The 25,256-nt window shown below is 41.2% G+C and overlaps 1 protein-coding gene and 1 long non-coding RNA gene across 2 annotated transcripts in view; both read left to right on the top strand.

Annotated features, from left to right (window-relative positions):
- Window positions 1–2,780: 2,780 nt before the first annotated feature.
- Window positions 2,781–25,256, top strand: part of LOC145434443 (uncharacterized) — a 42,465-nt gene continuing 19,989 nt past the window's right edge. Inside the window, exons 1-2 of the mRNA XM_080311795.1 lie at window positions 2,781–2,942; window positions 17,938–18,105. Of these exons, the coding sequence (XP_080167921.1) occupies window positions 17,956–18,105 (150 nt within the window). The 5' untranslated portion in view covers window positions 2,781–2,942; window positions 17,938–17,955. The remainder of the gene's footprint in view (window positions 2,943–17,937; window positions 18,106–25,256) is intronic.
- Window positions 8,208–9,944, top strand: LOC145445366 (uncharacterized). Its single transcript, XR_013916981.1, has 2 exons — window positions 8,208–9,220; window positions 9,697–9,944. It is a non-coding gene; the product is annotated as an uncharacterized LOC145445366 (long non-coding RNA).

Below are 25,256 nucleotides of genomic sequence, written 5' to 3' on the forward strand. Positions count from 1 at the left end.
TGCGTTCGTCACAACAGCCTTTAGCGATCCCCAAATACCAAAGTATTTTAAAAACATCGCATGTATATTCGAGAATCAAAATTTCATTAAACACCGGAATTTCGCTGCTAATTCCAGCTTCGAATTAGGCAGGTCGAGGCGCAAATATAGTAAGACACCGGATTGACTACTTCCTATTTGACTAAATTGCTCAATCTGATGAGTAAATCTTAGACGTAAATCGTAATCGCAATGACATCGCTACGTGGATTGTTAATTCCTGATAAGCAACCTTTCCTAAACAAACGATTAAATTCCTGATAAGCAACCTTTCCTAAACAAACGATTAAATAAACAATAATCCACTTTACAGTATATAGTTGCAAAGTAATCGATAATGGAAAAGAATGCTTATTTTATAGCTCTCAACTCTGTATATAATCGATGCCCAAATGCCTGCTGAATGTTTTCGTGAAATCGCAATCACACTTAAGACCACATGTTGCAAAGAGATACAGTTCGAAAACTGCGAATTGACGAGTCGGAAGATTTTTGAATTCTACACTGGATGCAAAGAAAACGATCTATCTGTAAGTTCATTTTGTGTACGGAAAACGTGCATTGCTTGTATCACGAGTGCCCGCTAAGTTTTCGTTAGGTTTCCAATTCCTAGCCGCCGGTCACGCAATCCCTAGCCGCCGGTCACGCAATCTTACTAATCCAAGAATATAATGGGTTTGACGAGTGATATCGACAGTACTTGTTCCGGGGTTTGGCAGATTAAGGTGACGTCTGTGTTGTGAAAGTACTTGGATCTCTCTAACTAGTGAGCACACAACAAAAAATTGGCAAAATGAATTAGTGAGCTACTCGTGGAATTATGTATAATGCTTTTGATCGCGGCAAGCAAAGCCCGCATGCGGGAAAATGTTGAAAAAAGTCGTTGGCATTTTTAAAACGCACTAATTGGAATTGCGATGATAGTTAGGGCTATCCCAGTAAATGAAAAGAGTAAGTGAAAATGAAGTTAGTATCGAGTGTTATGCAAATCCGTTAACGGCAATACAGCTTGTATACTATATTGTTGAATTTGCTAGATTAATATGGGAAACAATCCTAATTTCATTAAGAAAGTAAATGGCGACACGAGCTGTGGGGTATGAGAAGAGTAAATCAGCAAATTCGCGAACTTGATATATACTATTTGCCATCATTTCCTCGAAATTCTTTTCACAGAAAGGGAAAGATAATAAAAATCGGAATCATTTCGTGCTGTCTACGTCAGTATCCCTGCCAAAAATATATCTGCCATTCTCAAACTTTATTCAGATATCAGTTTTAATTGTGTGACAGCCTCCTGAAATTCATGACTATGACGTATACTGTTTGAATCTTGTGTTGTTTCATACATTCTTCGCACAATTGAATCTGAGGAAGTTTTGCGAATAGCACCATAAGCTACTGCCGAAACTCGCATAAATACGGGGTTTTAATATATTATTCATCAACGTCCTGTTGGAGCCGTGCGATGTTTCATACACTCTGCGCACAATTGAATATGAGGAAGTTTTGCGAATAGCACCATAAGCTACTGCCGAGACTCGCATAAATACGGAGTTTAAATATATTATTTATTTACGATTTCGGAACGTCTTGATGAAAACTTAGTTTACTAGAGACGGTGCCAGCATTTATTCCCGTTGGTGTTCGGTAATGTTGCTTGCATTTCCCGATAATTAAATAACTCACTTTCGTTACTTCTGCGTACTTGGACCATGCCTATATATATTCCCCAACATTTACAAGGTTATAACTATGTCTCATGAAACAGAACCATTGTATTTGGGTACGTTGTGCAAACTGATTATTGAACTTTCTGGCTAAGCTAGGGCTACATACTCAAACATTCATTTAGAATACCTGCTATAACTTCTTGGCACTTGAAGTGCAAAGTGCTCATGGATCCATTATAAGTTTGTGTACGAGTTGTTGGTATTACTATAACATGTGATAAAACACTCCGATCGGTCATTAACTATTCCCGCGCAAAATTGTAAAGACACCACTACCACAGCAGCTTCTGCGATAACGCTGATTACATCGGTTGAAATATGATATAAATTAACCAGTAATATATGCAATACCATTACTTTTGGAAAAATATAAATTAGTTTACTTCGAGTAAATTTCCCGATTCGCGCGTCTATAAGATAATCAAGGCGGCTTATCTGAAAAGTAGTACTGTGATCTGAACGTCTGCTGAGAAATTTTGTAGGAACGTCGAATTGACTTTGATCTAGGATATTGTTACAGCATTCGACCATATTGCTGCGAGCTAATTTGCCTAGTAACCAGGTTGGTCATTATATACATATTTAAATACATATGTTTATGAGAAAACAGGCTGACGGGGTGCATGCGCTCGTCACAACAGCTTTTAGTGATCGCAAAATACAAAAATATTGAAGAAACATCAAATATATATTAGCCAATCAGAGATTCAGTAAGTACCCGAATTTCACTGCTTTTTCCAGCTACGAATTATGCAAGTCCAGGCGCAAATGTAGTAAGAGAATGGTCACTGGATTGACTATTATCCAATTTGTTCCAATTCCTTCCGAAAGTTCCGATTGTATTTTTGTGATCAAATTGCCCTGCCTAATAATTAAATCGCAAACGTCAATCGTGAAAGCTGTCACATTGCTATGTATATTGGTAATTTATGTTTCGCGACCTTTCCAAAAATGAGGAAGTATAGAAACAGTAATCTACTTCAGAGAATGCATATTTTGTAGCTCTCAAAACTGTTTATCATCGATGCCAAAATCCCTGCTGAAAGTTTTCGTGAAATCGCAATCGCACTCAAGTCCACGTGTTGCAAAGAGGTAAAGTTCGAAAACTGCGAATTGACGACACGGAAGCTCTGTGAATTCTGCACTGGATGTAAAGACAACCATATATCTGTAAGTTGAGATAATGTTACTGAAATGCGAATTGTGTAGATTGGATGAGGACATAAGTAGGGATGGTGTGAAACTCCGAAAGGTTCATGTTCGTGTGAACGCGAACCTTTTTGAAAGGTTCTGTGTGAACGCGAACGTGAAGCTCATGACGTCATGTGACGTCATATACCTAATTCCAGCCCTACATTTCAGCGAAGTGATAGCCTATATTAATGTACACGATACGTAGCGACGACTCGGGCCACATAATGCCACAATGGTGAAGTACATATTGTCGTCTTAAACGTCGCCAAATGTATGAACTGGGGCAATCAAACGATATATTAATCCCATTAAATCAATATCTTCCGTCGCTTTGCTAACAATTTCGACGAGGACTTGCAAGGGAATATAAGCATACGCCTTAACGGTGTAGGCCAGACCAGACAATGTATTCGGCGTCTGATTATTGCTATTTGCAACGTTGATATTGAGCAGAGTGTAAAACTAGTTTCTGTACTTGCTACCGATAACACCCCATTACCTCGTATGCCTGATAGATTTTTTACATCAGATAACAATATCATTTTCATTGATTGGTTGAATAAGCATCATTCGCTGACTACATGTGGTGCATTTCGCTGATTCGTTCTTGATGTTGCGTGATTGTGGGTCTAGCTCACAGAAGAGAGTCACTACATATTTACAAACGGGAAGCTGGATATTTCGAGCAAACTTTTGTAACAAAGCAAGTAAAATTTTTGAGATTGTCAAGGTGAATGTTCGTTTAGTGTTGTTTTTTTCTATGCTGCCATCGCCATGCATAGAGTGGCCCGCAGTTGAAATGCAATAAATTTCAACCGAAGATGTTATATTGAAGTGAAAATTGTAATATATGAAAAAGGTTCACAGTGCAGAACCTACCAAGGTTCGTTTATGAACGTGAACCTCTAAATTTCTGAGGTTCACACACAGAACGCGAACGTGAACCTCACGTTCACACCATTCCTAGACATAAGGCCGATCGTGACCTGTCGGTAGGTTGCGTGATCCAATCAAAAGCCACATAACAATCCTAATCATAGGACTAATACAGTGGAAGGCCAATTGTGACAGGAATTTGTTATTTTACTCATATACTTCGTTTCCACGCACGGCCGACGGACGGCCGAAAGGCCATGACGCATGCGTTGTACATGTCCGCCCTGTTTCCATGACCAGGCGTAATCCTACCGTAACTTGGCCGAACAAGTTGGGCGAAGCGTTTGCGATGACGTATCTGGCTTATACAGTTATAATTTCTTAATAATCACAAGATTGCGATAAATGACTTGGCAGGAATGAGCCGACACGACTTGTAGCGGTTATTCAATTAAAAACCCGCTTTGACATTGAACACGTAGGCCTAAATCCAACACGTAAAATGGTTATGATGAACCACTTGCCTAAAACTAACATAAGATAAAATAAGAGGGAAAAATATAATTTAGGCGGCATATCTTAGTACGGGGGACGTATAGATATAGGATATCGTGGTCTGATAATTTCGAGAGCAGACTAGTAACTTGTCAAGTAGTCTACCGGTACTACTGTTTCATCGTCGTGATTCATACATGAACTTCGTGTGTCCTGTTCATGATTTGCTTACCAGGAGTATGTGAATAAGTTCACCTAGTTTGTGGTCAAACCGTAGTATGTATCGAATCCATGCACCAGAACACAAACCCTCGAAATGTGGCAGCAGCGCATATGAGCATTGAGCTGATCGCGAAGAAGATTTCAGTAGCCTAGGGGTAATTCGCAGCAGTACCGGTATTACTAACTTCCGTTGCAATCATAATTGAATTCCTGGGTTCTCCATGCGTCCAAAATCTATCCGGAGTGTCAGCCATGGTTAATGTGATACGAAAAGTATATTTCAAGTAGCAAATAGCAATTAGCTAACCGAAGACACAGCGCAAGCATGGCCGAACGGTCAAGCCGAAGTATTCACTCGACGGCCGACGAGTCGGCCGACGTGCGTGTGCTTGCGCAACAAAATTCTCTCGTTCGTCGGCCGAGTCTCTCGAAAATGGGCCCATCGGCCGTGCATGGAAACGCAGTAATAAAGTTGTTAGAGACTTCTTAATCTTTGACATAGAGAGCGACCTACGATTGAATAATCCCTGGTGTGGATAAAAAAAAGAACAAAAGCTAGATAAATATATTACAGAGGTAATTGAAAATGGTCTTGGCATTCCATGGTAGGTCTATACAAATTCATTCTGAATGTATATCATCAGCCAATGGTCCAGTTTGAACAATACATGATAGTTATGATTTCGGTGCGAAAACTTGGAATGATCTCCCTGCAGAGCTGATACTAATACCGCCATGGCAGTTAAAAAAAAATATAAAAATTATCCACTCCAAACGTACTGTTGATTTTTTTCTTTTATGCAATGCTTGTTCTAATGTTATCCTTTATTACACCTTTATTAAAGCTTAATATCGTGTCGTTAGTCATATATTTACTGAATGTAGACTCTACGTATATGTGTGTGATTTAATATATATGTTTCATGTAATTATTTATATATGCATCAAACACTCCAAACGGGTGGCGACTGACTCTGAAGGCCTAACGGCCCCTCGTCGTCTCCCAGTCTATTCCGCAATATTTGTTTCGTATACTTCTTTATTTATTGATGTGACGAATAAAAGACTATCTATCTATCTATCTATCTATCTATCTATCTATATTAAAGTCCAGTTTAATCGTAATTTGATGGAAAAGATGAGTTCGAAAAACTTCGGGGCATGAGAAGACAAATCCACAAATTATCTGGGCATGACAATTTGTAGAGTTCGCCATTTCGTCGACATATTTGATGATGGAATAAAGGCACATTCTCGACACTGTGAATATTTCCTCCTGTAAAAAGCGAATATCACTATACTAAAGAAGAATAACGAAGGCGAATAAATAAAATTTGTGTAATGTCTAAAAGTACCGAGTTGGTTACATATGTCTCTCTGCGAGCTAAGGTAAAGTCACTGTGGTGACTCAGTATCTCTAGACCACTATAGATGGTGAATATTGGTTTTTGTGGTATTCATGGGGTTTGTCGACTACTATGGTCATTAACACCAGGCCGATATATTCTTAATTTTTTCCCGTAACTGCCGACGTATAGCACGTCCTACTTTTAGGATTTTTGTAGGACAGCGCTTACGCGATTGAGGTGGCGAAATGGAGCCAAGATAAACCTCCAACACTTAAGTATAGGAATCCTGAAGCCGAGGTCGACCTCGGTCGGACTCGAACCCGCACCCATTGGTGTTGCAGCCCCGGATTATACCGGAGTTTGACTTTATATTTTCATCTCCGATTTCGGTAAATCGATTCGAAAATGTAATTTCATGAAATAGCAATCATATCGGCTATTGTCATTTTGGTCTATTTTTTCGAAAGTTTCAAATGTATTTCTCTGATCAACGCTTGATAACTGATAGTGAGACGAGAGGGATTTTTTAATTATGTCATGTAGGCCTACTTAAAATACGGTATTCATCTTTAGTAGCCCAATCTCATACGTGAATGAATTCAAGTTTGAAAACAATCCTCGTTCTGACGAGTCAAGTTGTCTTGTGAATCAGTTTCGAATTCAATTGTCCTTTATTTATATTTCGTTTTTTTCTAATCGACAACACTAATTGTTAGGTTTCATTTGATTGGTTTATTTAATTGATGCGCCGTCCGTTGTCGCTTGCCTATATATATATTTCCCTGGTTTCTGTTGCTCACTTCTCTGTTCTTGGGACATTGGAGGTGAAATCACCAGGGTTGTAACCAAGTCACATGGTTCCAAGTCACGAGTCAATCTTACTTTTGGGGTTTTGACTCGAGTCAAGTCTAGTCATTTTCAATTCATCACCGAGTCGAGTCCGAGTCCAAGTCACCGTTTAAAGGGTCAAGTCCGAGTCATAGTGCTATGACTCGAGTCCGAGTCCACGTCACAGTATTGAAGTCATGTTCAACTTATGTTTTCAATCCTGCTAGGGTGATATCATATTCCTTGCTTGCCAAACATGCCTATTTTTGTCCCTACCAGAGCATTGCCACATGTTTATTTAAGCAGACAACGGACAGATCTGGCCTTATTTAACGATGCTACAGATAGACGAGACAGGCCGCCAATATGATAACTTAACTAATCTTAAAACTTTAAATGAAATATCTGTCTTGTCAGTCTGATACATCACAAATACAAGCATTCAGTTTTTATTACGAGCACATCGACGGCTGCTCACAAATAGCTTATAGAGAACGAACGAATTCAAGTCTAGATACCAGCCGATAAAGAATCACCAGATAAATATCTATGTAGAGGTGCAGCTTTTCTTTCACATTATTAGGTGGTTGACTAAAAAAAAAGGTCAACTTTCCTGCTCAGCTCCCGAAATAGCCGCCGGAGCGTTACTTCAGTGCTGATTTACTGTATCTTAGTCGAATTTGCCCTACATTTAACAGAAATTCTCAAAAAAGACAACAAAATCTCAAAAATTAGGCTATTTCTTAAAATTGTTAGATTGCCCAAACGAAGTCAAATTTGGCTCAATTCCAACCAGTAGAAACCAATGCGATGAGAGAAAATTTTGGATTAATTACAGATAGAGATTTTCGAATTTTACCGGCTACCTCATGATATTGTTAGAGTGTGTAACAATATTATTCATAGCAAATTTGGCTCAATTCCAACTAAAAGAAGCGAAGTTATTAGAGTGGAATATTTTGGATATGAAAAAATAGTCGGCTTACTACTAGTATTAAATTATATAATTTGGAAGAATTTCTTACTAAAAATATTCCATTTATTTTCAAATCCAAAATTTTCTTCTCTCATATCATTGATTCTACTACAGATTCAGTGTTCTTTTAATGCAACATAAAAAATTTATCAAGTAGCCACCCAGTAAAAAAAAGAAGGTATTTTTGAGCAGCCATATTGTACAAACATCACACAACATTAGCCATTCATTATCATGCTCGTGCACAATGCATATATCCAACAAAACGTCAAATGGACGGAGGGTATTGTGTGTTTTCACAGACAGCTGATCAAATCAATGAGTTACACTTCAAAATTACTAAAGTGGAAAGGAGATCCTCATATATGGTAAAGCGGCATGGCCATAGAATAAATCCACATTTACTAAATACACGTTCCACTAGTGCACTAGATGCAGGAATTGACAAGCATTTTTGAACCACGCTGAAGAGTATTGGATACTCATTCTTTCTACACTGTAAAAAATCTGGTAGATTTACTGGGAAATCTCTGTAAATTTTACCACGAATTACCGGTCGCAGCCAATTACTGTGCGTAGCTTGTCATTTTACATTTTGATATGTAATATCACCTTAATATAGCTGTAAAGTAAGTTACCAGAATTTATTCGCAAAATTACTGACAGTTACTCGTTACTGCAGTTTACCGGGCTATTGGCAAAATTGATTAGCTTCAAAATCGCTGCAGCCAATGTATACGTAGAACTGAATGTTACTGATATATCATTCTAGGTGATTTGACCTGATTGAACCTCGTTTGCGAGACTGGGGTCTGTTATACCGTAATTGTTGGCCCTAGTATCAATTTAAGCTTATAGGGTACAAGAAATAACTGACAATCGTAGCTAATGTGGAACACCGTAGCCATATTATATTATAAGGCAATGGCTGTACGCCGGGTACGGCCAGTCTCGCCGGTTACATTCGTTGTCACGGATAAGGCTGATAAGTTAGAAAATTAGTTCAGGATGTATAATATTGCTCGGGGATACTAGAAATATCAGCAGCGCATGCTCAACTGACCATTTGTTAATGGCGGACAAGGCGACCTGTAATAGGTTACATTAGGTGGCTGCTTTTTCTGAGATTCGTAGTAAACAACCAACGCACAACTGTGACATCACAAGCAGCGTCTGGTTAGGTAAGTACAGTAAGTAGTGAACAACACATGGAATATATATCAATTTATACGAAATTAGATGAAAAAAGGGACTATATGCAATGATAAATGTTTCTGTATGGAAAAAACGACCCAGATCAAACATTATAACGTGGCCAGTAAATATTATTGGTGTCATGTGTCAGCGGATGAATACCATTTATTTCGAAATCGTTCGAGTGTCGTCTGGCCAGTGGCCATTAGTGAGATTTATTTGAGCAAAGGGTGGAGCGAAGCTTGTGCTTGAAGAAAGTGGACACGATCGTTGAAGATTCCTAGGAATGCTGAATGGAATTCGCATCTTAAAAGGTAATGCAGTACTACATAGTATTTGTTACCGTGAATATCTGACTCTGCACACCAGCCCTCGCTGACTTAGATTTCATGATTGATATATTTCATTCGCCGCATTCTCTGTTCTATTTTGGGATATTTGTCGACTTATTCAGTGACCACATACTCCGCTGCGGAGGAGTTGAAACTGTTGACTTGGTAATGTCATTTTCGGGCCATAGCATAGATATGTTTTCATCCACTGCTGGATTTGTTTGCCACACATGCCACCTTAAATTAGGAACCTTTTGCTTCAATACAGAGATAAAGTCATGAATCTCTGCTATGTCATGTAAAAGGCGGAGCCGTCATCACACAATGTGCCAATACCGGTACTTCAAAACATGTTATATTTTTGTTAGCCTATTTGTCTTAGTCTTTACAATGTCATGTCCACTGTCCAGGTTAGGAACTTTGCTTTATATAGCGACTTACGCATGAATTCTTTTTAGTGGAACTGCATGATACTACTTACACAGAAGGAATGAGAACGAGAAAAAGAAACAATTGGAAGTTTGGCCGGTGGTGGAATTAATTCACGTTTTCTTGAGACCACTCGTGTTACTGCATGTCTCCTAAAGAAGAATTAGACCTCCAGCAGCAATATTTTTCCATCGATAACCACTTCATCGTGATATCATGAATGAATATACAGTTTGTTCCAATGTCGTTTTGGGGATGTGAAGAAAATGTTGCGATATTTTTGCATCGGGTTGCTTTTGTAACGGTGTCGCTACTAGTTCTTTATACTCTTCAAGTGTAAATCAGTTCACAGCCAGACAGATACCGTAACAGTTGTATTGACGACAGTAGAAAGCCGAAAACGTGTACCACCCAGACACAGACAGAATATTCTAGAAGGTTGCGGTTATCTCCCGCGAACGCATTGTCTACAGGGGTGACGTCATCAGTCGCCATAGATGGCGCCCCGTCACATATACCCCCCTCCAAATTTTTTCGAATGGTACATGAGAAAATATCTACCCCGAAACAAAAAGCAACGACACACCAAAAATACTTCGGCATAAAAGCCAAAAAGCAACGAACATACAAATGGTTAGGACAACTGATTGTGAAAATCTAACGACAAAATGATGAAAATATGTCATGTTATGTAGTCTTGCAGACGACCAGGTCTGTTGATCTGTCGGCCAGCACGAGTGGTGGTTGGCGTCGTATCGTCAGCAGCAGGATCTGATGTAGAGGGCGATGATTCCCGCGTCTCCAGCAGATAAGGTCTGATATAATCAGCATGCGAAAGTCTGCACTGCCCATTGTCCAAGTTCTCGATTCGGTACAGGTATGGCGATTTCACTTCAATGACCTTGAATGGTCCAACCCACCCATTGGACAACTTCTTCACCAAGGGTTTATAGAAGAACCAGACTAAATCGCCGACACAATACGTGGCTGGTTTAACAGAGAGGTTAAAGTTGCGCTCCTGTTTCTCAGCAGATCTCGACAGCTGCTGTCTTGCGAACGTAAAAGCATCAGATGTTGTTGATTCGACCCATTGTACATATTCATGATAAAACTCGAACGACAGTTCGTTAGATGGTTTTCCAAACATCAAGTCTGTGGGAAAGGAAATTTCTCTCCCAAACATGAGTCGGTTGGGCGTGTATCCTGTACTCTCATGAACCGTGGATCTGTATGCCATCAACAGATAAGGGATATAGTCCTCCCAATCGTTGCGATTTCCATTCCCCACAAACGTTTTTATCATTTTTTGCAAAGTCCCATTAAATTTCTCGACCAGACCATCACTACGTGGATGGTAAGATGTTGTTCGAGTCTTGTCGATTTCGAACAATTTCATGAGATGACGAAACAGTTCAGATTCAAATGCGGATCCACGATCAGAATGAATGGTGAATGGAACACCATACCTCGTGAGAAATTGATTGACCAGCGCCTCCGCGGTAGTTACAGCTTTAACATCTTTGACTGGGTATGCTTCCACAAACTTACTAAAATAGTCCGTAACACACAATATATACTCGTTGCCGTTCTCAGACAATGGTAATGGTCCAATGTGATCAATGCCCACTCTGTCCATGATTTCTGCACATGGCATTTTCCGCAAGTAGGCCTGATGTTGTCGTAATGGCGTTTTTGCAGCAAAGCACGGTTTACATAATCTGGTCCAATCAGCAATTTGTCGATGCATATTAGGCCAGTAAAATCTTGATCGAATTTTTTTGTAAGTTTTCTCCTTGCCAAGATGGCCGCCCGTTCTTGATTCATGAAGTAACCGATAGATATCCTTACGCAAGCTCGATGGCATCACAATTTGAAAGAGCTCAAGATTGCCCGGTTTTTGTGACAAAAATTTTCGGTGCAGGACGCCATCCAAAACTCGCAAGGCATCCCATTGCATACATAGGGTGCGGACATCCCTTGGATATGGTAAAAGTTCAGTGCCTTTAGGAGCATCATCTCTCGTCTCCTTCCAGTTCAGCACGACCGATATGCACTCATCCTCAATCTGCAGCCCTTTAAGCTGACTTGGACTATATGATTCCAGCCATGAGCACATTCTTTCATCAGTTCCACTCTCAGGAGCTGGTTGAATAGCAGTCACTTCCAATCCGGGTAGGAAACAGGTTAGTTCAATGTCCGGTTTGTCGCCGCATGTAGCACAGCAATCCCTTTCACATTTACGTCTGATGCGGGAAAGTCCATCTGCGTTGCCATGCTTTGCCCCCGCTCTATGTTCAATTTTGAAGTTGAACGTATCCAACATGCTGACCCATCTCGCCGTAATGCCTTCTAGGTTCCGGAAGTTGTACAACCACTGCAAAGAACTGTGATCCACTCTCAGTCGGAACGGCCTTCCCCACAAATAAGACCTGAAATGATTCACGGCCCACTGTACAGCATATAATTCCCGGAAGGTGGCACAATATCGTCTCTGTTGCTTGTTTAGCGTCTTGCTGGCATATGCAATCACCTTTTCTTCATTTCCCTGCACTTGGGAGAGGACTGCTCCTGCACCAAAGCCAGAGCAATCAGTATCGAGAACAAACTCTCCTGCAGTCTCAAGCGGATAAGCCAATATTGGTGTACTTGTTAATTTTTGTTTCAGAGACAGGAATGCCACCTGGCAATCCTCGGACCATTCAAAGGTAGCCTTCTTCCGAGTGAGTTTCACCAATGGCTCTGCAATGGTTGAAAACTGGTCAATGAATCTTCGATAATAGTTTGCCGTGCCGAGGAATGCTTGAACGTCCTTGAGATTTTTCGGCACTGGCCAATCCTTCACAGCAGAAACTTTGTCATCACTACACTTGAGACCATCTGGGCAAATCACATGTCCCAGGTACTCTACCTCCTGGTAAAACAGTTTGCATTTTTTAGGCTTAAGCTTAAGACCAGCGTCACGAATTCGCTTGAAAACATCTTCCAAATTGCAGAGTGTTTGGTCAAAGTTCTCCCCATATGCCAAAATGTCGTCCATGAAGGCAAGGCATTTCTTCCACAAGATTCCATCAAGTAACTTCTCCATCATTGCCATGAACGTGGCAGGCGCATTACACAAGCCAAAGCAAAGGACTGTCCACCGAAATTGCGAATGCCCAGGTACGCTGAATGCAGTTTTGTCTCGGTCACTTGGATTCAGGGGAACTTGCCAAAAACCGGATTCGAGATCAAGAGTACAATACCATTTTGCCCCACCCAGAGAATCCAGGATATCGTCAATGCGGGGCAGAGGATGGGCATCCTTTACCGTGATCGTATTTAATTTACGGAAGTCGGTGCAGAAACGGTACGTGTTATCCCGCTTTGGAACCAGAACAATCGGCGCGTTGTACGGGCTTTGGGCTTTCTCGATAACACCCAGTTTTTCCATCTTTTCGATCTGGTCACCCACAATTTCTCGTGCCCTCCAACTCAAACGTCGCGGAGGCACTTTAACTGGTACGGTAGAAGATAGCTCAATTTTGTGCTCAACCAAAGTGGTATATCCCAATTTCCCATCAGGCCCCGTGAATATATCCTGATACTTGATGAGAAGATCTCTTAACTGTTGTCGCTGTTGTACATTCAAGTTGTCTGGTTCTTCTACAAGGTGTCGCAGATGGTCCGGCAGATCCAAGCACGGTTCGACTTCCACGGTGTCAGGCGCCGCCACAGACCCACAAGTCGCAAGGGGCACTAAAGAGCCTACTCGTTCCCCAGCAGGGATTACAATATCATTTTGAGATAGGTTTATAAACATCACAGGCACCTCATTACATGTAGGATCGACCAAACCGGACAACACACGCAACCCACGATTATCATACTGGCTCTCAAACACAGGTGACGATTCAACCACACCATACTGTGAAAGGGACGGCAACCAAGGCCCACTCACTGCACCCATGACAGCTCTTTCACTCCACTTAGGGACTATTATCTGTTTCTGAGTTATAACACCACAACAGGACACCGACAGCTGTTGCAATATAACATTTTGTCCATGCAAACTCATCATTCCTTTACCCATGTACAAAACAGCATCATGCTTCTCCATAAAATCACACCCTAACAAGCCATATGGCGCACCCAGACGAGCAATCACAACCTCTTGTTGTGCACAAAAATCACCAATACGTAGGGTCAACATCACTGTGCCATATAGCTCTAAGGGGCCACCAGAAGCAGTAACAAATGGGATATCACATGGTTTCAAATCAGTTATATCATACAGTCGAGTGTACAGATCATAGTCTAGGAAGGTACGGGGACTGCCTGAGTCTACCAAAAGTTTAGCCGACAGGCTGTCATTCACCGATGCAACGGTGTACCAGCTAGATGTGAGCCGAAGCGCACAAACAAAATTCATAAGTCTTTCCAAATCCTGGTCCATATCCATAAGAGCAGCGCCATCGGACCCATGGTCTGCTATGGCATGTTTACAGAATTGCCCGATTGGTGGGGCTCATGTTCGCCGGTGACTGGCGGAACACCATCTCTATTTCTATTGGGACACGAAACTAGAAGGTGACCCAACTGGCCACAGTTAGCACAATGGGAGTTTGGGCAGTTTTTGTGAATGTGTCCAGTCACTCCACAGTTATGGCAAGGTCCATACCCAAACGTTACTCTTCTTCGAAAGGGAGGGCTTCTAGGCCGACTCATCGGCGGTGGATTACTGGCAGTCACTAGGTTGCTAACCAGGTCAATCAGCTTGTCAATTTTCGATTCTATCTCATTATCACGCTTGCCTACTGCAAGAAGTTCATCGCCAGTTTTTGGTTGTAGACTTACAGGAGCCACAACTGGTTTACTAGTTTCGAACAATTGACTGTTAGGCGGTCCATCAACAGAGAAATACAAATCCGCGGAAGCAACTAGCTCATCTAGGTTACTTGTTTTCATCAACGTTAGCTGTCGGCGAAGGTTAATATCGCCAAGACCGTTGATAAACTGTTGACACACAAACTCATCACGAGCCGCAGAATTCATACGTGGAAAAGCCTTCAAGCTAAGCGTAGCCAGAACTGATGCGAATTCTGTTGGGGATTCTCCCAATTTCATTTTGCGTTTGTTAAATTCAGTACGGCTCAAGGTTTCCATACCCCATGGAACGTAGCGCTTCTTCAATTGGGCAATTACACGATCAATATCCCGACGGCAATCAGCCGACATTTGTCCAAGCACTTGCAAAGCGTTACCACGTAAGCTAGCATTAAGCCTAGTACAAGCAGTTTGTTCGTCCCATCCGTTGGCCAATGTCACCGCATCAAAATGGCATAAATAATCGCTAATGGGCATATTCACACCATCAAATTGTTCCAGTTTAATAACACCAACAGCGGGTTTGGGCATGCTATGACTTGATGGAGTGGGGCGTACAGAATTGCTACGAGTAACACGCACTCTATCATTTACATACTGTGGTTCTGGAGACATCACACCAGTTTTACTGTCAGTCATATCAACAAACTCCCCCATGTCACCATTATCATTACTGTCAAACACACATCCACTCGCATTCGGAGCCGCAGACATACTCTCACCTCCCAAACTTTGTACAATGGTTAATACACGACTGAGGGTACTGTTTTGGGCTTCCACCATATCGTCGATCCGGCGATGAACCCGTTCCAACTCTGCTCGCAGATACTCATTCTCTTCACGCAATGAATCCATGCCGATACCGGTATTCTTGTTGCACTGATCGCTGGTTGTTAACTTGAAGACTGGTGTGCTCGCCAATTGTAACGGTGTCGCTACTAGTTCTTTATACTCTTCAAGTGTAAATCAGTTCACAGCCAGACAGATACCGTAACAGTTGTATTGACGACAGTAGAAAGCCGGAAACGTGTACCACCCAGACACAGACAGAATATTCTAGAAGGTTGCGGTTATCTCCCGCGAACGCATTGTCTACAGGGGTGACGTCATCAGTCGCCATAGATGGCGCCCCGTCACACTTTGCGATAGGTATGGATGTACGTGAATTTACAAGCTGGTATGTAATCCTGATTTACAGGGACAGCATGTAGGTAGGTAGGCGGTAAAATGACAGTCTCGATCGCAAATGTACAGGAGAACATGTAGATTAGATATACCGGAGGTGACTGTAACATTACAGTCTGGCGTGTAAAGTGAGATTACCGGACGAGTGTAAGTTAAATTTACATTGACTAACGGTAATGTTAGATTACCACGAAATGTCTGGCTACCGTGCTTCCAAACATTTCGCGGTAAATCGAGGTTTTTATTTTTTACAGTGTAGTCGCCCAAGAATGCAAAGAATCATCGCCTTCAACTCTACACATGAGCTAATCAGTGTCTTCCAAGTACTTGACCATCTGAGTCATTTCATTGGCTATAACTAAACTTTTCTTCGATTGCTTGCTTGTATAATTGAAAAGTTTTGAGTACTTTGATTGCGGAGGATCTATTACCTTTTCATCACTGGATGATTTTGTACAATGCATCGCTACTATATTTACCATTGTCTGTTGTTTTTACGGCGGTATAGGCTACCTGATATCAGACGAGTGCAACGAAAGCAGTGGGACAAATAGCGATGTCGCCAGAATTCGTCAGATGCGTTAATCTAGCCATTACGATTCGCAAATTTCTTCATCTTCAAGTCAATGACTTGGGCCGAGTCATGCGTAATGACTCGAGTTCAAGTCAAGTCAATCCAAATATTTACTCGAGTCGAGTCGAGTCATTTTTCAATTTCAAGAAAATGACTCGAGTCAAGTCGAGTCACAAAAGAATCGTGACTCGAGTCAACTGAAGATTAGCGTCAGAATGGTCATTTCTAAAGTAGGGGGTTTTGCGTTTCAAAAGGAGGGGGTTTCGCCGCCCCTGGCTACGCGCCTGTCGCCACCCCATGCAAAAATAAAAGTCGGCCTCCATGCCTACAGGTCCACTTTCTATCCAGCCAATCCTCACATCAAGCCGAAAAGAATATATCAATTATTATAATTTCTCTCCGTTTAATCGACCGATTTCATGTACCTGATTCGCCTATATTGAGCCATACTGCCCAATACCAAAGTAACATTTTTGAGTTTTTTCAGTCTTCAGTCTTTTTGAGTATGTGACTACGACATATGGTGATAAACTACACTAGTGACTCGTTCGTCTTTGTTTATAGTATCTGTAAAAGTGATATTTCGTTTTCGCAATTCAACAAGAAAAAGGTTCTATTCATGACGTTTGGCAATCCTTTCGGTTATTTACGATTTGTTATGCGGGGTCTGTAAAATTTATCTATAGATTGAATATTACACCGTTTGGTGCATGTTATTTCTTCGTTATTTTCAATCCAATCAAGTGTTGATATATATGTCAAACTGTTGTTTTGGATCCTGAGGTGCCCTTATCGGACGCACTCCAACAACCTTCATATGAAATCACCGTAACTTTGGAAACATTGAAACGAAATTATCCGGTCTACTGTACAATCGTCCTCGGAATATTCATTGGGTGCTTTTTTCTATTGAAATTTTTTTCGACTCCGCTGATCTTCCGTGTAAATCAGGCCTGCTCAAGGATACAGATATCGACATATGCCCGTCGCCTTCGGCGTCAGTTTTGCTAAGTCATGAAACATTATCAAAATTGACTCCAACCTATCATGCGAATGGGTAAACTTTGGGCTGTAAGACGGAATACATCTTATTTCTGCTTCTTGCCTGTGTCTCTCGGCACGAGCAAAAAATGTTCAAGTTCGACATAATTATTGTCAACACCAAATACATTTGATGATAAAAACCATGAACACTACCAATTCTTTTGGTAGCGCGCGTTGACTTGAAACTACGTTCATCACAAACTGAAAATGTTTGATATATTAGTATATAAGTAGAACGACTTCCAGATTTCTGAGTCATTCTCATTCCTATCCAATAAAATGACTCTCGTAACCTTTGCTTTGAAGACCTCATAGATCAGCTTGACAATGAATTGTACTCGTATTTTAAATGTCGATTTCCCCATAAACGGAACTCACGAGCAATATCATATGTGACTGTGCAGTGTCTTCGAATTGGAATTGCTGGAAATTCATGTCGTATTCTGGTAAACAGTTATAGGAATTCATTTATGTAGGTATCACGCAATTCATTTTCCGTTGCATACATCCAAACTATATTCCACCAATGCAATCGAGACTGATATAATATACCAAAAATCAAAATACCTTTTAAGTAAAATCCTCACATATTTGTCTCATCCAGATTTCGAAACTGATCATCATGGATAGGACAATGCCTCCAGACGCTTATTTCTACATCGCAACTACCGTCAAAGCCGCCAAATGTACTATACTATATTTCGTAAATTGCGATTTGTCAAAACAGAAATTGGAAAGCTTGTTGATGGGCTGCAGGGAAAGTCACAGCTTGGTAAGTTTGGCTATTTTATTTTTCGTGTCACCCCGATTTCCATACGAAGAAATCAAATCGAAAAATCACCAAATTTCATTTTTTTGCAATTCATCGATGAATTGGCCACATATTTGGTATGGTGGCATTGGGATCACGTGACGACGGACGTATTGGTATTATTTGGGATGTTGGGTTGTATTACACGTAATTGAAGGCTGAAATTTCTTAAATGATGCGTATCCCAGACAATCGTGATGAACGGAGAGGGGAAGCCGAGGGTCTTTAACCATTGAGCCCTGAAGTTCTGCGAATCGGAAAAGTAATATTAAATTTTCCAAAATTGCGACGACGTGCGAAAGAGATTGAAATGGCCCGAAGGAAGATTCAAATTGATGAAAGATATGTTGCCTTGACTTTGTTGCAGAAGGGAAACTATGTGATCACTGTAGCCAGGGATATGTGCTTTGATAGTCTGGTTTCGTGGATGACTTTCGTCCTATACAGACTGAGATGGTTTACATATCACACAAATTTGACGATGGATATTTGTATTGTGTTGCTCACGTATGTGTTGTCATAAGCGTTCAGTAACTGTTCGGCTGTCCTCAGCTGTGCTGCTGTGTCTTAGTATGTTCGAGATGATGCCTATGCTGAATTTCTATTTGAATGTGAACTATCTTACTGTACTATCTGGAACGGCGGGTAAAGCTTATAATGCGTTGGGTCACTTCTTCAGTCGGCCGGCAGAATGACGATAACGGAAGTTTCTCGCGCATTCCGGAATCATTATACAGTTCCGTTTACGTCCACATATAATAAATCTGTCGTACCTAATGCTCATTGATACCACTGCTCCGGCTTCAGTTCCGGCTCCGTCAACTATGGTTCGGTTGTAGCCATTGCATGGAACCATCATGTTGTGGGCAATGTTCCCTCTAAGCTGCGCACGTGCGCAAATGCGCAGTGCTGAAACGGTCTCTGCGCAGAGAAAATCGAAGCTGTGCACAAAAAATCCGAAGTGATGACTTTTTTTAGTAGTTGTGCAATGTTCTTCAAGGGACCGCGCAAGCGCGCAGACTTGTGGAAAATTACAGGGAACATTGCCAGGGGAAAATAGTGTTATCGCTGATGTCTGAAACCGAGGTACAAGTGCGGCCCATCGAGGTAAATATGACGCTCCGCGAAGTTAATCTGCGAGAAACCAACGAATAGTGTTCTCCACGTGGTATGAACATTGCGTATAGATTTACTGTACAATTGCATTCCGCGAATTTTCGAAGTCATCATTTCCATCCGGCAAATCTGATCACGTATGTTGAGATAGGATAATATGCAGAATATGCTAGTACAAGCACCAATATTGTTGAAAAAATCTATCCATCCCCTTGCAAATGTTGATCGGGAAAGCTGCAACTGTGCACTGTGGGCGTTGAATTACATCAGCTTCTCAGCAGCACAAATTTTGATTTTATTCAATTCGAACGGAAATCTTCTGTCGATAAGGTCATACGCTAGGCTTACCATACGTCCTCTTTTAAGAGGATTTGTCCTCTTTTTTGACTTTTTTGAAAGTGTCCTCGGAGGATGCCCAAATGCCCATCTTTTGAGATTTTGTCCTCTTTTTTGAAAATTTAGGTCAGATTTAGAGCAAATTGCGAGTGATAAGTCGTAAATTAGCACATAAGTGACGCTCCGGCGGGTATTTCGGAGTGAAAAACGGTGATTTTAGCTCGGAGCGAAAAGATGACCTTTTTTTAGTCATCCACTTGGCAATGTGGAGAGAAAAACGGTATTTGGAGCTCGGAGCGGAAAAGATGACCTTTTTTATTTTTTTTTAATTTTAGTCAACCGATCGCAAAGTGGGAAAAATTCACCGGTTTTTGAGAATTCTTCTCCGGTTTTGCAAGTTGCAAATTTCTGAAAAAGTGTCCTCTTTTTAGATTTCCAAAATATGGTAAGCCTGTCATACGCTGATATTGTTCTTGCTTCAGTCAGAATTGAATATTCGTACATAGTAATGAGAGCATTGCCGGTATTAGGAGGTCACATCAGTGTTTAACGCGGTAGGCCTACATCGATCGCATATATTGATTTAAAGTGCGTTCTCGTGCGTGTACGACTAGTAGTGGTCTATGCCACCATGTATACCACATGTATATATTGTGACGTCACAGGGGGTCGCACAAGTTACGATTCGCCGTCTATAGTACTCGCGGTTATAGGCGTCCGCGTCCATTTGTGTCGCTACAAGTGTTTTGGCTAGCTGCTTCCCTGTGTGGCCAACGTTGAATGAATAATCGCTAATTCTTCTTAGCGCTGTTTATACTGACCTCTTTCAATTGTGGCAAAACGAATGGTTAGTTTCTCATCCCCTCACCAAGTCAAATTAACAAAGAAATGCGATTCGTTTAACATGGAATAGTTTTCGGAGCATGTGAAAACGGAAGACAAAACTATAAAATTAGGTGAGTTTTTTCTTTTTCGAGTGGGAAAGGTCTGCTCTGCACAATATGTCGCAAAGCCAAAATAGCAAACGAAATTTCGGATGGTAAAATGTGGACACTGGACAGCATGGAGGTCACGAAATAGCATCCTGTGATAGAGTCATTATACCAACCAACGGGTACGCCCGACGATGCTTAATTAGGGGTCCTACCTTATCCAACACTCCTCACCCGATCAGCTCTACCGGTAAATCTGATTTCGTGAGCAGAGAGAGCATAAAATTGAGAGCAATATACCGATTCAACCATGAATATAGAAAATCTTCGCGCGTTTGGACCACACATCCACCAATCGGACACCCAATGCAGATGACCAGTACTGGTAAAAAGCGTCGAGCCCGAGGGGGGTCTGTGGGGCGAAGCCCCCCAGAAGTTAGGTTTATCACCCTGTGGGGGGCCTGGATGCGCACTGTTGTCCAAGGGCCTGCGCAGTGAGTTGGCGTGTTTGCGCAGACTCGTGAAAAATTAGAGGGAACATTGGTTGTGTGGGTATGCACAGTCCTGTGACGTGATAATTACTTTGTGTCGTCTGTCGATAACGTCATATCCGCACGAGAACGCAATTTACTCTACGTCATTGCATGTACACTTGGTACATCATACAGCACTAAAACAGTGAAGTGACGTTTTAATACCGATACTGCGCTCTTTGTTATCAAGCCATGCAGTGTAATTTAATCTTGAAATGGAGCGATTTTTTCGACTGTTACTGCAGAAGTGAGCGCATGTCGCGACCGTATCAGCAGAAATCCACTTTTTTACCAAATATAGTCAATGGCTTGAAATTCGATATTGGTGTGCTCGTTACCAGTCTGTCCGTCGTCGATCACGTTAAGTTGAATACACAAGGTTTCCCTCAAACGAGCAGATTGAAGTCAGAATTTGTGCCACTAAGAATCCCGTGTTGCATCGATCATTCAGAACTTGATTGTTTGTTAAGAACTTGATTGTATTCATGGTGTTTGTCGACCACTGTGGTCATTTACACCACGCCAATTTTTCGTTTTATAGCGCAGCTGCCGAATTGTAGCATCGGCCCACTTCTATGCTTTTATAAGACACAGCTTACACGGATGAGATGAGATGGCGAGGAAGAGCCTAAATAAACCTCCAACACTCATTGAGAACTTGATTCAACGCCATGCAGTGTACAAGTCAGTAACCAATTAAACTACAAGGTCGCAAGAGACATTGCGCAACAATTCAGGAATACGAGTGTATCAAGCAGACTAAAGCGAATACACAAAATTAAAGGGGCACTGCGCTCTAAAAATGACGTGGTCTCAAATTGAAGGTAAAAACGAACCAAAAATTTTGGCCGCAGCCATTTCCTTCAGAACGCCACCGTAAATGGAGCTGCAATTTATTGAAATTTCTACAAGACCAGCTGCCGCGGCTGCTTAACCCGTTACATGGCACGATGTCTTCATCGTCGCACTTGCTCGACGCCATAAGGCAGTCACGAAGAGAACGAAACTTGGACACATTTCCTTCATAACATCGGCTGACAACTATCTAAAATTCGTTCTCTGCGTAACTGCCTAATTGCGTCGAGCAAGTGCGACGGTGAAGATATCGTGTCATGTAACGGGTTAAGCAGCTGCGGCAGCTGGTCCTGTAGAAATTTCAATAAATTGCAGCTCCATTACGGTGGCGTTCTGAAGGAAATGGCCGCGGCCAAAAATTTTTGTTCGCTTTTACCTTCAATTTGAGACCGCATCATTTTTAGAGCGCAGTGCCCCTTTAATGTTTACAAATTAGAAAGCGCGCATCCAATCAGTAATTGCCCTATTATATTCAACACCAGGGCAGGGTTCGGACTTCGCATCGACTATAGCTCGCATCTCGACAATTGTATGCGGACTATAAAAGCGATCTGCCGGGCTGCATCGGTGCATTTCCCTATTTACGTTCGCAAATCGTTACTGGAGTAAACGATCATGCGCTAGAATTAAGCTCAATTCGTAGGCAAAAACGGTGACACACTTTCCTATTCGACGCTACGATTAAAAACTATCGACGAAGAATTTGCTCGTCCAATTCAGAAAGGAGGCAATGTTTCTCGGTGTGCGGTGTCCAAATAAACATGTACAGCAAGGTTATATTTATATCCTATGGCGTCGGCTAAATATTTGTCTCATTTGTCTCAGGTATATTGCTCTGCTCACATAACCATCAATCCCGTTTGGTGACATGCATGGTTTTCATTATTTTTCGAACCTAACAAATCGCTATCGGTGTTGTGCTGATGACGAAATTGATGGTATACCTATAATAGAGTAATTACGGAGTGAGCGCGGCAAATCCAGCCTACCCAGGCCTGACACCTATGTACGAACATGGGTATTGGTTAGTATGAAAAGATAATGCCAACAAGGCAGCAATTCCTAATTTTGTGAATGATTATCGTAAAATGATGTAAAGTCAGCCAACAGCAATAGCATAGTATCTTATGAAATACATCGGAGCTGGAGCTACTGTTCATACAACCGTTTCCAGCTCCGGCTCCGGCTACTGGCTTTGGCTCTGGCTCCGGCCCTAAAGCCCTGAGCACATCTCCCCTAGTTTACTTAAAAGGAAATAGTTAGTTTTATCCCGATGGTAATCAGTTACAGGCTCTTTCGTTGACTAGACAGCTTATGCTAATTCGTACCACCGGTTCATCTGTAGAAAGAGTCAAATAGCAAATATCTCATCGGTGATGTTAAGTAGACTCAAAGACAGGATACGAATAGCTTACCTTAAGCCAGAGGTCTCAAACTCAAATGTGCTCGCGGGCGAATTTCCTAGTTTTCGATGACGCTGCGGGCCGCAGCATCGATAATAGGGATATTCAATATATAATTTCCAAGTAGGCCTTATTTGACGGGACAGGCATTTCACAAATATCGTTGAAATGTAATTTACTATTGTATTGTCCACGCTTGACACGGAAAATCTTTCATTTCCCAATATTTGAATAAAATTGTTTTTGTGCCGGGATAATTTTTTTCATTAATGAGTTATAGACATCATACAAGAGGATGCACGATAACATTTTAGAACTCTCGGGTTATAATATTGCAACTAGTGGACCTTTGACGCGCCACAATTTTATGTAGAATATTTTAAAATCTACTGAAGATTGATCTGATATCAGAGCATTTGAACGGTGTAGCCTAATCCTGGCTTCGATATGGTAGTGATAGGTATAGGGTATATTGTTACTGTCATTGCCAAAGTCAAATTAAATCAGCGTTAGATTCTGCCTTCGATTAATATTTATTGAAAAATATATATAATACCTTAAATATAATCATTATTGAGTAATAGTAATAGCATTGCTTCTTAGCCATTTTTCGCGATCGTACCCCTTGTGCTTCCAATGAGATTTCTTGTAGCACCTGGCAATTTTCAACACAATTTCTGATGGTAGGCTACCTATACAAAATATCAGATCGCCCATTCAGATAAAATTGCGCATAACGCGAAGACTATATTACAGTTGAATAAATTTCCCAAAGAAATATTCCACAGCAAATAGGCTTAATTCCACAATGCATCTCGTACACCCTGATGTGGTGCTTCGTACCCCGATGGGGTCTACGGACCCAGGTTAAGAACTTCTGGAATAGAAATGTCCAATCGGCGCAGAATTCATTAGTGTTACATCTGTAGAGCGTACTATACTACCTTACTCGCCACCGATAATAACATGGATAAATAGAACAAACAACATCCAGCATGTAACCAACTATACGTCACGTGGTCACAGAATGCCAATGGTTGCCATACTGACCTGATTAGATAACTATATACCCTACGCAACGCAAGCTACGACCTTTTAAACATATTACTATTCTCCATGACAGTTTCACAGATTGTTGCGTCCGTAGGATTACCAAGTCACCGTTCCGAGTCGCAAGTTATTCTCTTACTTGTATTTTAACGTTTGACCCGAATCAAATCGAGTAATATTTATTCAATCACCCAGTCAATCCGAAAACGAGTAATTTCTAGGGCTGGGCAAAATCGAGTACCTGAGTGATTCAATTCTGAATCACGTAATATGCTTCGAGTCGAGTCGAGTAATCGAGTATCAGTCATTATGACGTCATAACAGAATGTAATATGTCAAAGTTCAAATATGTACCTTTTATGCTACCACAAAGAATATAATGCCTGTTATCCGTTACATTAAACATAGTGTGATATTTTTTCGCCCGTACCGATTTCATAGGACTTGGTGACAATGCTGTGGGATGATCATGACTTCGGAAATGTGCTATTTACAGTAATGTTCCTAGCTTTGTGCTATATATTTCGTATGCTACAATATGAAAAATCAGGTTTCAAGGCTTCAGCAGTGAAAATCAGTATCGAAACTATAATTCTCGTTGATAAATTAACTGTCAGTGGCGAGGAGCGTATAATTTCAATACTCGAAAAGTTCGTCTTTTACTACTCGACTCGAATCATTAAAAATAATACTCGATTCAGATTCGAGTACTCGAATCATTGTGCCCAGCCCTAGTAATTTCACGAGAAGGTCGCGCAAACCGAATCACAATTTTCAGTCACGAATCACCAATGGGTCATATGACGTAATAGCTGGTCTTCTAAAGCGTGGTAGCTTTTAAAAGTGACGTGATAGTGGAGTTAGTTGAGATTTTTGTGAATTTTATA

This window comes from Botryllus schlosseri, chromosome 1 (assembly GCF_051294905.1).
Source record: "Botryllus schlosseri isolate E-star chromosome 1, Bs_hap1, whole genome shotgun sequence".
Lineage (NCBI taxonomy): Eukaryota > Metazoa > Chordata > Ascidiacea > Stolidobranchia > Styelidae > Botryllus > Botryllus schlosseri.